The sequence below is a fragment of the Molossus molossus genome, unplaced genomic scaffold (assembly GCF_014108415.1).
Source record: "Molossus molossus isolate mMolMol1 unplaced genomic scaffold, mMolMol1.p scaffold_m16_p_15, whole genome shotgun sequence".
Taxonomy (NCBI): domain Eukaryota; kingdom Metazoa; phylum Chordata; class Mammalia; order Chiroptera; family Molossidae; genus Molossus; species Molossus molossus.
Genome location: NW_023425350.1, coordinates 29,511,555 through 29,525,494, shown reverse-complemented (window position 1 = coordinate 29,525,494; position 13,940 = coordinate 29,511,555). Strand labels below are relative to the sequence as shown.

General features: G+C 36.2%; 1 protein-coding gene across 1 annotated transcript in view; it reads right to left on the bottom strand.

Moving 5' to 3' along the window:
- The window catches only part of DYNC2LI1 (dynein cytoplasmic 2 light intermediate chain 1), a 36,371-nt gene that overhangs the window by 8,685 nt on the left and 13,746 nt on the right, over positions 1-13,940 (bottom strand). Inside the window, exons 5-10 of the mRNA XM_036262848.1 lie at positions 12,091-12,179; positions 8,581-8,767; positions 7,322-7,390; positions 6,090-6,167; positions 3,018-3,094; positions 2,353-2,423 (exon numbers count right to left, since the gene is read on the bottom strand). Of these exons, the coding sequence (XP_036118741.1) occupies positions 2,353-2,423; positions 3,018-3,094; positions 6,090-6,167; positions 7,322-7,390; positions 8,581-8,767; positions 12,091-12,179 (571 nt within the window). The remainder of the gene's footprint in view (positions 1-2,352; positions 2,424-3,017; positions 3,095-6,089; positions 6,168-7,321; positions 7,391-8,580; positions 8,768-12,090; positions 12,180-13,940) is intronic.

Below are 13,940 nucleotides of genomic sequence, written 5' to 3'. Positions count from 1 at the left end.
TGTTCCTTTTTACTGCTGAGTAGTATTCTATGATATACATGTACCACAGTCTGTTTATTCACTCACCTGTTGAATGACATCTGGGTAGTTTCCAGTTTGGGGCTATTACAAATAAAGCTGCTATGAAATTTTTGTACAGATTTTTTATGTGAACGTAAGTTTTCTTTTCTCTAGGATAAATGCCTAGCAGTGCAATTTCTAGGTCATATGGTAGCTGCAAGCTTAGTTTTTATAAGAAGCTATCAAACTGTTTCCAAGAGTGGCTGTACCATTTTACATTCCCACCAGTAATATATAAGTAATCCAGTTTCTTCACATCCTTGTCAGCATTTGGTATTGTCACTATTTTGATTTTAGCTATTCTGATAATGTGAGGTGATATCTCATTGTGGTTTCAATGTAAATTTCCCTAATAATATTATATTTTAATTATATTAAACACATTTTCATATGCCTATTTGCCATCTGTATACACTCTTCAGTGAAATGCCTGCTCATGTCCTTTTCCTGCCTTCTAACTGGATTATTTGTTTGTTTTTACTGTTGAGTTCTTTATATATTCTAGACACTAGTTGTTTGTTAGGTTTGAAAATGTTTTCTCCCATACTATAACATGTCTTTTCACATGAACAAAAGTTTTTAATTTTGATGCAGTCCAAGCTCCATGATTTCTAAATTCAGTAATTCTCAACCTTTTTCTGACCTCCAATTACTCACATGAGCAAAAGATTTCCATCAGCATTATCTAGTAGTACACAGAGTGATTCTTACAGCTACTGAAATCAAGTTGGTACTAATGATAATTATAAAAATAAAGAATCAGCCCTGGCCTGTTTGGCTCAGCGGTTAGAGCGTCCACCTGCGGTCCGGAAAGACCCGGGTTCGGTTCCCGCTAAGGGCACGTACCTCAGTTGCAGTTTGTCCCCAGCCCTGGTTGGTCGTGCGGGTGGCAGCCACTCGATGTGTCCCTTTCACATCGATGTTTCCCTCTCTCTCTCTTCTTCTCTCTCCCTCCTACTCTGTCTGTACAAAAAATGGAAAAATGTCCTCGGATGAGGATTAAAAATAAATAAATAAATAAATAAATAAAAAATAAAAAATAAAAATAAAGAATCAGCCCAGTCAGTGTGGCTCAGTGGTTGAGCACTGACCCATGCATCAAGAGGTAACTGGTTTGATTCCTGGTCAGGGCACATGCCCAGGTAGTGGGCCCAATCTCCAGTGGGGGGCATGCAGGAGGCGGCCAATAGATGTTCTCTCTCATCAATGTTTATATCTCTCTCTCCCTCTCCCTTCCTCTCTCTCTAAAATCAATAAAGAAAAAAATTATTATTATTTTTTAATCCTCACCCAAGGACATTTTTGCATTCATCTTCAGAGAGAGCAAGAGGGAGAGAGAGAAACAGTGATGTGTCTGAGTGATTGCCACCCGCACAACCCCAACTGGGGCTGGGGACAAACTGCAAACAAGGTACATGCCCTTAGCGGGAACCGAACCTGGGACTCTCTGGTCCGCAGGCCGACACTCTAACCACTGAGCCAAACTGGCCAGGGCAAAAAAAAATTTTTTTAATGAAGAAAGAATCAATTTCCATGATTACTCATTAACCATCTTTAATTCCAGTTCGATCTATAATCTCATTACAAAGATCTCTACATTTGAAGTCAACTTTAGCTTGTAAGAGTAAAGGGGAATGGGAAATAAAAAGAAAAGTACTGTGTGTGTACTAGAGTTTAAAACCAAACTACGACAACCCTAGCGTATAAAGAGTTGGTAGGCCCAACAAGCTTAAAAATGAAAATAGCTTCTGTAGGAAGATAAGGAGCTTTACTAAATAAACTCGCAAAATTCCTTTGGCTTCATGAGCCTAGGGTATCTGTAAGTTTAGGGAATAAATCCCATTAGATGAGGCCAGCTATTTTCATAATGAAAAATTAAGGGATACGTAATTAGTATAACTGTACTCCTTTTGGTTTATTCTATCACTTGAATCTCTAATTTTCAATATTGCTTAGAATTTCCTGACCACTTTATGTTCTTGGTTTCTTCTAAATCTAAGGAGCTAAAATTTGAAAGGACCTGGAAATCAGTGAGGGAAAGGAAATACATGCAAAGTTTTTAGTGGAATAGAGATCAGAAATCAGTCTCTCATGTGGAAACATCCCTTCTATCACAAATGTGTCAATGTTATGGATTGCAGCAATACTGTGTATACAAGTAAATAATAAGAGGTAACAGCAACGATAATGAAACTAGAAATGCTGGTATTTTGGAGATGAAGTGAACATGGAGTAGGATAAAATCAATAAGTAATTAAAAAAAGATTGAACAAACTTAATAAGTTCACCAACCTATATGACTTAAAGAATCCAATCCTGCTGTGATAAACAGTGGTTTATTCTGATCCACAGATATTGATTTGCTACATGGATAAGAAGAAAAAAAATAATCTAATTTAGTTTAGCAATCGAATATCCTGCCACACTCTACTGTAAATACAAGAGGCAAGTTCTCTATCTAGCCACTGGTGAGAACATTGCCCCAAATGAGTGAGTGAATATTCATGTCAGTGATTTCAAAAATTAAAGTGTAGCATTAATAAAGGTTTTATAGGAGAAAAAAGTGACAGACTCAAATTACCTTAAATCAAAACCAAGAAAAGTAACCAAGGTTAAGAAAATTACATATTAAAATTATTGATTCCATTTGTAATCAATTAAGAAAGTGGTAATAGAGAGAAGGCTACTAAAATGAGGGAAAAGAAAAGAAATCAGGGAAAGAAGTATAATAGCATTGTTTTATCCTAGTGTCAAAGTTAAATATTCTGTAACATGTTAGTTGTCAATCTGAGAAATATTTAAAGAATATATAAACAAAAGATAATATAAAATTATCTCTTTAAGAACAGATATCTGGGGCACTTTCCTGGCCAAGAAACAAAAGACTGGTGAGAACAATAGTCAGAATAGACAATACTGGCCAAAAATTAAAAAACATAAACATATTTTAACAGTACCTTTTGCCAATGCCAAATGCCAACTGGTTGATAACTCCACGTATTTTTAGTAATAGAGCTTCTGATTTACTGGTAAACTAAAAAAAAAAAAAACCAGGAGAATAAATTATATACTCTGCTTTCAAATCACAGAAACAGGTAATATAAATATGGCTTTGAATGAGTATAGATTGCAGAGAGAATTACTATTTATTTGCCCAACAAATACTTATTATGTTTGAGTAGGCAAAAAATATCAATCCTGAATAATGAAAAATAAAGAAATCTGGGTAAATTCATTTTAACTCACTCTTCAAACTTCATGAGTGAATGATACTGAAGGAACTTGGTTTATGCACTAATCATTTCAGCTATTCCTACATATGGGTCATAATCAATGCAAAATGCAATCTGGTTGGTTAAAAAATAGGAGGTATACATCATAAATTTTCCATCATTGCCTTTCAAGTAGTTAACATGGGAGCTGCAGACTAGTTTAGCAATACTGATGCTCACTAAAATAATTTTTTAACTTGTCTTCTGAATTGCCTTTGGAGCTTGCAAAAGAACTTACTGAATATTCTCAGTGATGGAATGTAACTAGGATGACACACCAGAACATCTTAGAGAATGAAAGGGAGTAGGTACTAATAATTAAGCTGAGATATCATGTGAAAACCAGGACATATGGTTACCCTATGTATCTTTCAAGACTAAATTTAATTTTTGAAAATACCAAAAGTCACTAAGCCAAATCACAGCGTCTAGGATGTATAAAAGTGGGAAAAACAACCTTGACCCAAAATAAAATGTACTTGGTGAGGCAAAGAGATCGATTTTCAGGGTAAGATTCATTCTGGATTAAGAACAGGTTCTCAGGGAAAGAATTCAATGGAGAATACTCATGTGAATATATAAGTTTTGATACATTTATTTTTAAAAAATTGAAACCATTTTAATGCTTCTATCGAGACATTAAAAATATATATAATTTTAATTGAGTTTTTAAAACATTTCTCTTCATTACTGTTATTATAATATTAATTGTTATTTATGTATTATGTTTCCTATGTAGAGGGAAAGAAACCTCATTACAAATGTATTTCATAGGACTATAGGGCTGAGAAGACGTGAGAAGTTTTCTAACTCAACATCGTCCTCCATCTGCTGCATCAATCACCTTGAAAATACCATCTACAAATAGCTATAGAGCTTCTGCTTGGATGAACTACATGCCTAGGAACTCATCTCCCAAAGCAACTCATTCCATTTTCAGATAATGGTAGTATTAGTAAGATCTTTCTTATTTTGAGCTAAACTCTTTCTATTGATTCCTTGTTCTTGACTCTAAGAGAGCAATGAATATATTTAATCCCTTTTCTGTGAATAGTCTTTCAAATATTTAAAGAGCATTATCACATTCTAGATGATAGAATATAATTTTATACTGCTCTTCATATATCATAATTTTAAGTTCCCTACCATCCTGGTGGCTCTGCACTGAATCTGGTCCTACTTATCAATGTTTCTCTATTTTTGTTTTTATTAACTTATTAGATTGCTCATACGATTGCATCAGTATTCTTGACTGAACTATAAGGGATCAATATAGTGTTGAAAAAAACTGAGTATCATCGAATATTGTAAAGCAGTACCCAGCAGTCTCCCTTGAACAGGGTTAGGGTAAGAGTTGAAGTGAAACTGAAAGATGGAGCTGGTAACTTGGGCTACTCTCTTCTCGGTTTGGGAAGCTGGAAAACTGTTCTGGTTCTCTTTGTGGTCCAGAAGTGCTCCTCTAAACCCATATCAGACAATCTAATATGTCTGATCCTTCAGGCATATTGAAAGCTGAGATGAAGCCCTTCTCAAGTCTTTTCCTTTGTCCTTGATCTTCTAGGGTCTTCTGGGCATGCTCAATCCCAGGCCTGCTGCGGCCCGAGTGACCTGACTTCATCTGAATTTGTACCCATAAGACCAGACTGGGTACTGACTGACCATCAGATATGGTCTGTTCCTAAAGAATGACAGGGACTTCCCTCAGCCAACTAACCATAACTAAACATGGGTCCTTATATGTGGCAATAATAAGAAACTACAAGTTGCATGGTCTTTGCTTCTGTACCATAGAGGAGTTATTCGTTTCAAATTCTTCATATCTTTTCAAAACAGTAAAGAATATTTCCCAAATACTCTGTCAATCTAATATGTAAGTAAATACAATACAAACATAAAAGGTGGTGATTTTAAGGAAAATACACAATGAAATCTATTTGGAATATTCTAAAAGTATAAAAATATAAAATACAGATCATATTTATTACTTTTAGTCATAAAATACTAGCCATGAAGATTCCTCTGAACACTCTGATAAAGGAGCAACAAGAGACCATACAAATTGGGGGAAAAAAGCATCTTTTTAAAATAAAAAATGGCTTTATATTTTGTTGCATTAAATTATATCAAATAAATAATAACTGTAATTATAATAACCAATATTTATTGAGCAATACTTTTTTCAGGCTGTGCTAAGCATTTTACATTACCCCCTCTTTTAATCCTCCTGACCCTATGAAGAGGGACCATTTTTGTCCATTTTGCCACAGAGGAGACTGAGGCTTAAGTGAGATTAAGTGACTTGTATGAGATCATATATCTCGTAACTGGTTTCCCTGAGATTTAAACCTACGCAGCATGACTCCCGAGTTCATGTTTTCAACATGTGCAACAAACAGCATTGTTTTAAAGTTTAAAAAGAACACATTGTTAAAGGTTCCCTCCCCTTTTAAGAGAATATAGATTTTAATTCTTAAGGGGAAGCTATAAATAAATAATTTCTCTCTTTAAAATTGGGGTTTATAGATATAAGCAATTCAGAACTTTTGCACCAAAGAAACAGCAGGCCATCTAGCAGTGTGTTCTATGGATGCATTATAAAACACTCTGTAAAGAAGATTGGGGGCAATAGGGAAGGGAAGGAGGGGATGATATTCATTTAATAAAAGCATTAATATTCATAAAAGTATACAAAAAGTTGCTAATCTTTCCAAAGTTGGTACCGTCCACTTAAGCCCAAAGGATAGAAAATTTACAAACCATTAACGATGCTCCATAATAATGTGCAACAAATCGAAGTGTCTTGCATATTATCTTTCTCTTCTCAGAGTCAAAGTCCTGAAGAAATATGTTATTAAAATGAAAAACAAGATTAAGAGAACTAAATATCTGTAGCATGAAGATGTCAATTATTAAATGTAGAAATAGATTATTTCTTAGTTGTTTATTTTTTGAGCACACCCTCAGGAGCAGGATTCCATTACCTTGATATTTGCTTCTATAAAGAGGTGAACAGCAGCTGCAGCCTTCTAGAGCTACAGCTGTCAGATCTTCCCTTGTTTAAACACTTAGCTCAATAGAATTTAGAAATCAGCACACATTTCATAGTGTGGAATACCCTAAGGATTCTCTGACAAGCAAAGATAAGAAGAAACCAATTTTCTACTTTCTTCAATTTGAAAGTTGGAAAATACATCCTATCCCTTGGTGACTGGGTTTAAGATTCAGTTTCTAAATCTTCTACCTTATCCCTATTCCACTGTTTTTATTGTTCTTTACCTATTTTCTCTTTCCCAACTATATCCTCTTTTCTAAAATCTTTAAGATGTGTGACTCCTTGACCTCTCCCTCTGAGAGATACTTTCTTATTTCATTACTTTTTTGAATAAAATGTTTTTTAATATTTTATCTTCTTTTTGCACTTATAGCATAGTTCACTTCAACAATCACAACATCTTTTACTTCCAATGCCACAAACTGTGTTACAAATGAAGCAAGTACTGCTGCTTATCAAAATATACAAGATAACTGAATGTTTTATATAAGACCACTTTATATGTTAACTTGTTCCCAACTCCTCCCTCCCCTTTTTTCTTTTTAATTGATTGATTGATTGATTGATTAATTTTAGAGAGAGAGGAAGGGAGAGAGAGATAAACACAGATTTGTTGTTCTACTTATTTATGTATTCATTGGTTGATTCTTGCATGTGCCTTGATTGGGGATTGAACCTGTAACCTTGGTGAATCAGGACGATGCTCTAACAAGCTGAGCTACGCGGCCAGGGCACTTTTCTCTTTTCTTTTTTTGACTGATTAAAAAAATGTTGTAGCAAATATTTATAGCATCTTCTTTCATTAGATAAACCTTCTTATAAACTGAAAAAGGGAACCTTATGAACAGACCATGCAAATCATTATTACTTTTGTTCCTCTCCCATAAAGCATAGACATGTATGTATAACAAACTCAACTAGAAGTGGAAGAGCTTACCTGAAAAATATCATATTTACTTCCAATTATGACCAGAGGTATTGGAAATGGGTCAATTAATTCATGATCCTGTTAACAAACATATCTCATTAATTTGTTATAATTAATTACTATAATTATTATAATTAATTATGACTATGAATCCAGCAACTTCTATTTACTTCCAAAAATATTTTAAGTCTCTTCACAGATGTTGACTGCTTGCTTGACATAGAGATTGTTCCAATAATTAACCTTCACTTAATAAACTGTATTTCTCAAGTATAAAACTTGAGAAAAAAAATAGAAAGAGCAATTCCCAGCCCTGGCCGGTTTGGCTCAGCGGTTAGAGCGTCGGCCTGCGGTCCGGAGAGACCCAGGTTCGGTTCCCACTAAGGGCGCGTACTTCGGTTGCAGTTTGTCCCCGGCCCTGGTTGGTCGTGCATCGATGTTTCTCTCTCTCTCTCCCTTCCTCTCTCTCCCTCCCACTCTATCTGTACAAAAAATGGAAAGATATCCTCGGGTGAGGAAAAAAAAAGAAAGAAAGAGCAATTCCCTAAATTACTAAAAGATTCATTCTGTTTTGTGTTCTGCCCTTTGATTTTCTTATATAACAAGTCATCTTCCATTCTTTTTCTTACCATTTTGTATTAACTGTTTGTTGCAATAGTATTTATGCTGCATACATGGGAACCAAAAACTATCAGTTTTGTTCTGATATTGAAATACATTCATATAAACTCTGGGCAATATAAAATACTGCCCTTAGCCTTTGAGAAGATGATATTCATGACTGTATTTAAAGAACTTGTGTTGTCACCATTGCAACTTTGTAATGTAAGTACTTGTCAGATGACAAAGTTCTGACTATGTGACATTAAATGAATATAAAATATAGAGTCACGGTGAAGACTGTTTAAACTCTAACCCTTGCTCAAATTTGTAGCTTCATTTAATTTCTTGCCAGGTGACATCTGTACAGTCTGGTGTTTTAATCTTCATTTTATAAAATCAATATCAAACTACTACTTTAAAACGAATTCTTTTGATTGCTGTAATATGCCGTAACAATCACAGATGTCTAAGAAGACATAAGAAATCTTTTCCCTTGTTTTGCTCTTATTGTGGTTTTATTAAATTGCTATAATTTTCCAGTGAGCAGGTTCATCTACATCAAATGAATCTCAAGTCACGCATAAAAATCTAAAGAAGTTGTTGTGATGTTATCTTTGACTATGTATGGGCTTAGTAGTCCAAGAATAATTCCAAAAGCAACTCACTGGATGGTCCTTCTGCAAGTTACACCATATCTTCTGTCTCATTTCAGAAGCTGCTTTAGAATTTGTCTTTCCCAGTTTCATGATCACTTTATCTACATGGCTTTTTGTGGCTTGCAACAGATTTTCCATGGTAGGCCAAAGGTCATTAGGTTTTGAAAGATCCAAAACAAGAACAATGGAAAATGTCCTAAAGAAATAAAAAACATCTTTCAAAACTCAAAATAATTACCATTTGAAACCCTATATACTGAAAGTTATTATCTAAGAATAACACTATAGCTTAAGAAAGAAAAACACACAGCAATTTTCTAAGAAGAAAACCCAAACACCAACACCAAATTACAGCCTTATTTATTCAAGTGCTTTTTTTCTAGTGGTATGTGTTACAACCAATAATGGCCCTGAAGTTTTTGTGTGAACTAATAATAATTTAGTTTAAATAATCTGTAAGGAATTAAGTCCAATGATGCATGTTTAGATCCAATTTTACTGTGTGTTCCATAGAAGGAAACAAAAATAATAATAATAGCAGCAGCACAATCAGGCAGAGGAGAAGAAAACAGGTTTACTGATGGACCTTGCTAGGGGACTACTGAGCTTATTTATCTTCACAACTCTTCCAAGAAGATGTAACAGAGTCATTTTATGGATTAGAAGTCTGAGGTACAGATTTATGTAACTAGTAAACCATAGAGCTGGTTTTAGATCCAAAGCCACATGTCTCTACTATAGATTTTCTATAAAATTACTGCGACACTAAATTATCTAGCCAATCATATCTATATCATTTTAATAAGCTCGTATACTTAACTCCAACAATATAATATATATTTTTTAATAGTAAGGAAACTCATTTTCAGAGATTTAGTATAGTTAATGTTTAAAAAAGATCATTGGGGTTCAACATTTTTTTCTTATGGTAAAATATATATATCATAAAATTTATTATTTTTCCAAATGAAAAATAACTTTGTTTTAAGCAAAAGAGAAATGAATTGTTCAATTATTTTCCAAGATTAAAATTTGTGTTTCCATTACATTGGAAATACTTGTGTTACTTTTACCTTCACAGTAAATGACACCTAAAAAAAGTTAAAGCAAAACAAAAATACCCCAACTTCTTAAAACAGGAAATCAGACCTCAGGAGATGCTCTCTTACAATTTCTCTAAGGTCAGTGGAAATGTTACATGCATCTAGGATTATTTTATGAACAGTCATTTTAAAGATAAACAATTCTAATAGCATTTGGCAATATTATTTTCTTGAGTTGGGTTTTGTCCAACACAAAGAAATTATGTGTCAAATTAATTCTACTCACAAAACACTCTGAGATTTGCAAGTACATGAGGAGTGAAATGTTTTCCATGAATTCTTGAACCACTCACTCAGCAACCTACTTTGAACCCAGGCCTATGGCTCCCCTTCCCTATGTTCATAACCTTGACCTCACCTCTCCTAAAGCAGGCTCAGCTGCTGTGAGGTTCCATGGAAAGGAAGAGCAAGAACTCACACAGTCAAGTATTAAAGAAGCTGTGGAAAGATCTGGCTTCCTGCAGAAATCAGAAATTCCACAAGCCCATTGGACCCAAATTCTGTTGGGCCTAGAAAAGGCAAATGAGGTAATGTAATAAGGTGATGTGACAAGTCAGGGCCAGAACTGGAGCCAGAGGGGTCCTTTGGCTCCTCCCCACCCTTGCTAGCTCTTCTCAACCACATCATCCTGAGCTATTCTAACTCCCAGGTAACTTCGGTCATTTTCTCTGTGAAAGGAGGACAAATGAAAAGCTAAATAGCAGTAAACTTCATGTTTCTGAAAAGTAACATCATGGGGAAATGGTGGTCATAAGTGAAAAAGCAAAATCTAAACATGCATATAAGAGAACTGTGGTACACTTACACAGTGGAATACTATACAGCTATAAAAAAGAAGGATCTCTTGCCCTTTGAGACAGCAAGAAGGGCCCTGGAGAGTATTATGCTAAGCAAAATAAGCCAGTTAGGGAAAGACAAGTATCATATGATCTCACTTATATGTGGAATCTAATGAACAAAATAAACTGATGAATAAAATAGAACCAGAGGCCCTGGCTAATATGGCTCAGCAGTTAGAGCGTTGGCCTGTGGACCAAAGAGTCGCTGGTTCAATTCCAGCCAAGGGCACGTACCTTGGTTGCAGTTTGTCCCTGGTCCTGGTCGGAGTCATATAGGAGGCAACCTGATGATGTGTCCCTCTCACATCAATATTTCTCTCTCCCTCGCTCCCTCCCTCATATTCTATCTGAAGATAAATAGAAAAATATCCTCGGGTTAGAATTAAAAAATAAAAAGAACCAGAGGCACAAAACATGGAACAGACTGATGGATCTCAGAGGGAATGGAAGAAGAGGCAGGGATAGATTAACCAAAGAATTTATATGCATATATGCATTACCCATGGACACAGATAATAGGGTAGTGAAGCGCTGGGGCAGGGTGGGAACTGGGTGGAGGGGGGATATCTGTAATACTTTCAACAATAAAGATTAAAAAAAAAGAGAAACAAAATATATTTACAAACACTGGAAACACTGAAAGAAATACCTTGATATGTTAGCAGTGGTTATTTTTTAATGTGATTATGAGTGGTCTTTGTACCTTTCAGTATTTTTCCAAGTTTTCTATATGAGCTTACATTAAAATGATATTTCTTTAAAAGAAAAAAATCACTGGACAAACAAAGCCTACATTACCTATAATCAGCTATGAAAACAACTGTCCTATTAATAAGAAATAATGCCATACTCTAAAGGTCTTAATGGCTGAAAGAGAATAAATAATTGTCAGGTTCTTTGTGTTTGGTCCATGCATCAGCAACCATTTATGTTAAATCCTGACAAAAATAAGATCATTCAAATTTCAAGTTTTTTGTTTTCCTTGGCTAAAATGGATTCCCAGGAACACTTGAGAGATGTCACAATTTTCCACATCTGATTTGGCCAACATGTGGGAGGCACTGTCAGGAAAACACCACCAGGGAGTTTGAGGTTTTCCCCAAAGTTCTGTTTCTTTAAGATCAGCAAATAGAGAGACTTTCTCCCTCCTCTAACTCCTTGTCCTCCCTAAGCTTCAACAATATTAATTAGCATTAAACTCAAAGGCAGACATAATATCTAGCTAAAAAAAAAACAAAACTCAGGGCTGAGGTAGCTCACACTTGGATGGATATTAGAAAGAATTAAGCTTTTCAAATTGATTTTTGCCAAGTGAACTCATTGCCCAAGTGTCATCTGACATATTTTTGTTTGTTTGCAGGCTTGCAAAATATGTTACTAGTGAGAATGTCTGCTGTCTCACTTCAGCACAGGCCGCAGCCTTAGTTGTTTTGAACTCTGCGAAGGCGGTACAGCTTAAGCACACAGCCTTCAGCAACATAAAACCGTCCCCCCCAATTCCAATTCACAAACGCCTACCCATATTCATCCCGTGGACAGTACTTACTAACAACTGTTCCTGGAGCTTGCTCACGTACCTCAAGGTGTCACTTGTGATAGGTATGCTGATTAAGTCCAATAAAGAGGTTCCTCCACCTAGTTCCCAGAAGTGAGCAATATCTTTTGGCTGAAAAAATTAAGGTTTAAAAACATTAAAAACAATTTAAATACGTCTTATACTTCATTAGCACCAGGCAGTAATAATTATGGATACTAAATACTGTAGTCCTCCATCAACTCTTTCTTGGTCGTCAAAACTTTCTTCTTTCTCTATCTTATTCCTCAAAATGCACTAAAATATCTATTCTAGAAAACAACAATGAAATATTAAGAATATATATGTATACATAAATGCCCTAATTCTACTAATACTTTATTATTATTTATTATTTTTTTAATCCTCACCTGAGGATATTTTTCTATTTATCTTCAGATAGAGTAGGAGAAAGAGAAAGGGAGAGAGAGAGAAACATCAATGTGAAAGGGACAAATCGACTGGCTGCCTCTCCTACGACCCCAACCAGGGCTGGGGACGAACCGCAACCAAGGTACATGCCCTTGACCAGAATCAAACCCGTGACTCTTTGGTCCACGGACCAACGTTCTAACTGCTGAGCCAAACTGGCCAGGGCTAGTAATACTTTAACAGAGTCAAAAGCAGTGCCCCAATTCTGTAAATATCACATGTGGCAGACACTTACTCAAATGTGATTAAAAAAAATAAAATAACTAGTTGAAAACGCTCAGTATTATCTTTTTGAAAACAGTTATGATTCTTGAGAGAAATAGAATAGTTGAATAGGAAAACATCCTGATTTAGGGGTGCAGAAGCTTGCCAAATAAATTAGACAGACAGGCAGGGCCTGAGGAAATGGGACAGAAGGCAGGCCCAGCTGCAGATCAGGATGGCCTGAGCAAGGGTCTGTGCCTGAGGCCCCCGGGCGTCCGACAGGCAGGCTCCCACTGGCAATACAAGGTGGGTGGGGGAACAAGAAGAGACTAAACTGCTTCCCTCTTTATAGGACCCTTAAATATTAGGGGATTGAAAGGGCTTGGCAGCCAAGTGGCTTGGAAACAAGACCATGACAACCTTCCTAGACTGCTAGCTAATGACATCTCTGCTTCCGCCCTGATGCCTAGGCACCTTCAGGACACCAGGACTGTGTGAAGAGCTGACAAAGTGCTCCCATTTAGAACTCTCACATTACATTTGAGAAAGACATGAATCTTCTAGAATGAATACGGACAAACCCAACTTGATAGCACAAAGTTTAGAGAGAGAAAAATAGGTGAAAAAGAATTATATGACTTTTTTATGTATCTGTTAGCCATGAATTTAGAAGAGACAGATAGATGATCATTAAAGCAACGTCTAGATGAATCTTTTTTTTTTTCTTTTGACAAACAAAAGCCAAGTTTATTAGTTCATTTCTTACATTTGAAGTACTCCTCGATGACATCCTTTGCCTGAGATTCTTGCCACTGCCCTTAACCACCACACAACTGCAACCAACCACTTTACGGGCTGTCCCTCTCCGTGGATTTTGCAGAGGCCTACCCATTCCCCTAGTTTCCCGTTGTCGTCAACCTTGATGAGGTTGATCTGGTGCTCTGCACAAAGGGCCTCCACCAACTTGACATACATAGGCTCATCACAGTTGGATGCGAGCACGCAAAGGTGGGCTTGGCGCTTGTCTAAGGCTTTGGCAGCTTGTTGAATTCCGCGCTAGGCCATCCTGGATGAGGGCGGTCTTTAGCACCTCTTGTAAAGCTGCGTTAACATCCATTACACCTCCAGCAGCAATGCCTTCCTCGGCCCTGGCGCTGGGTTACGGGTAGAGCCGGATCTTGAACGCACCCAAGTCTCCGCCTCTGCCTCCGCGCAACT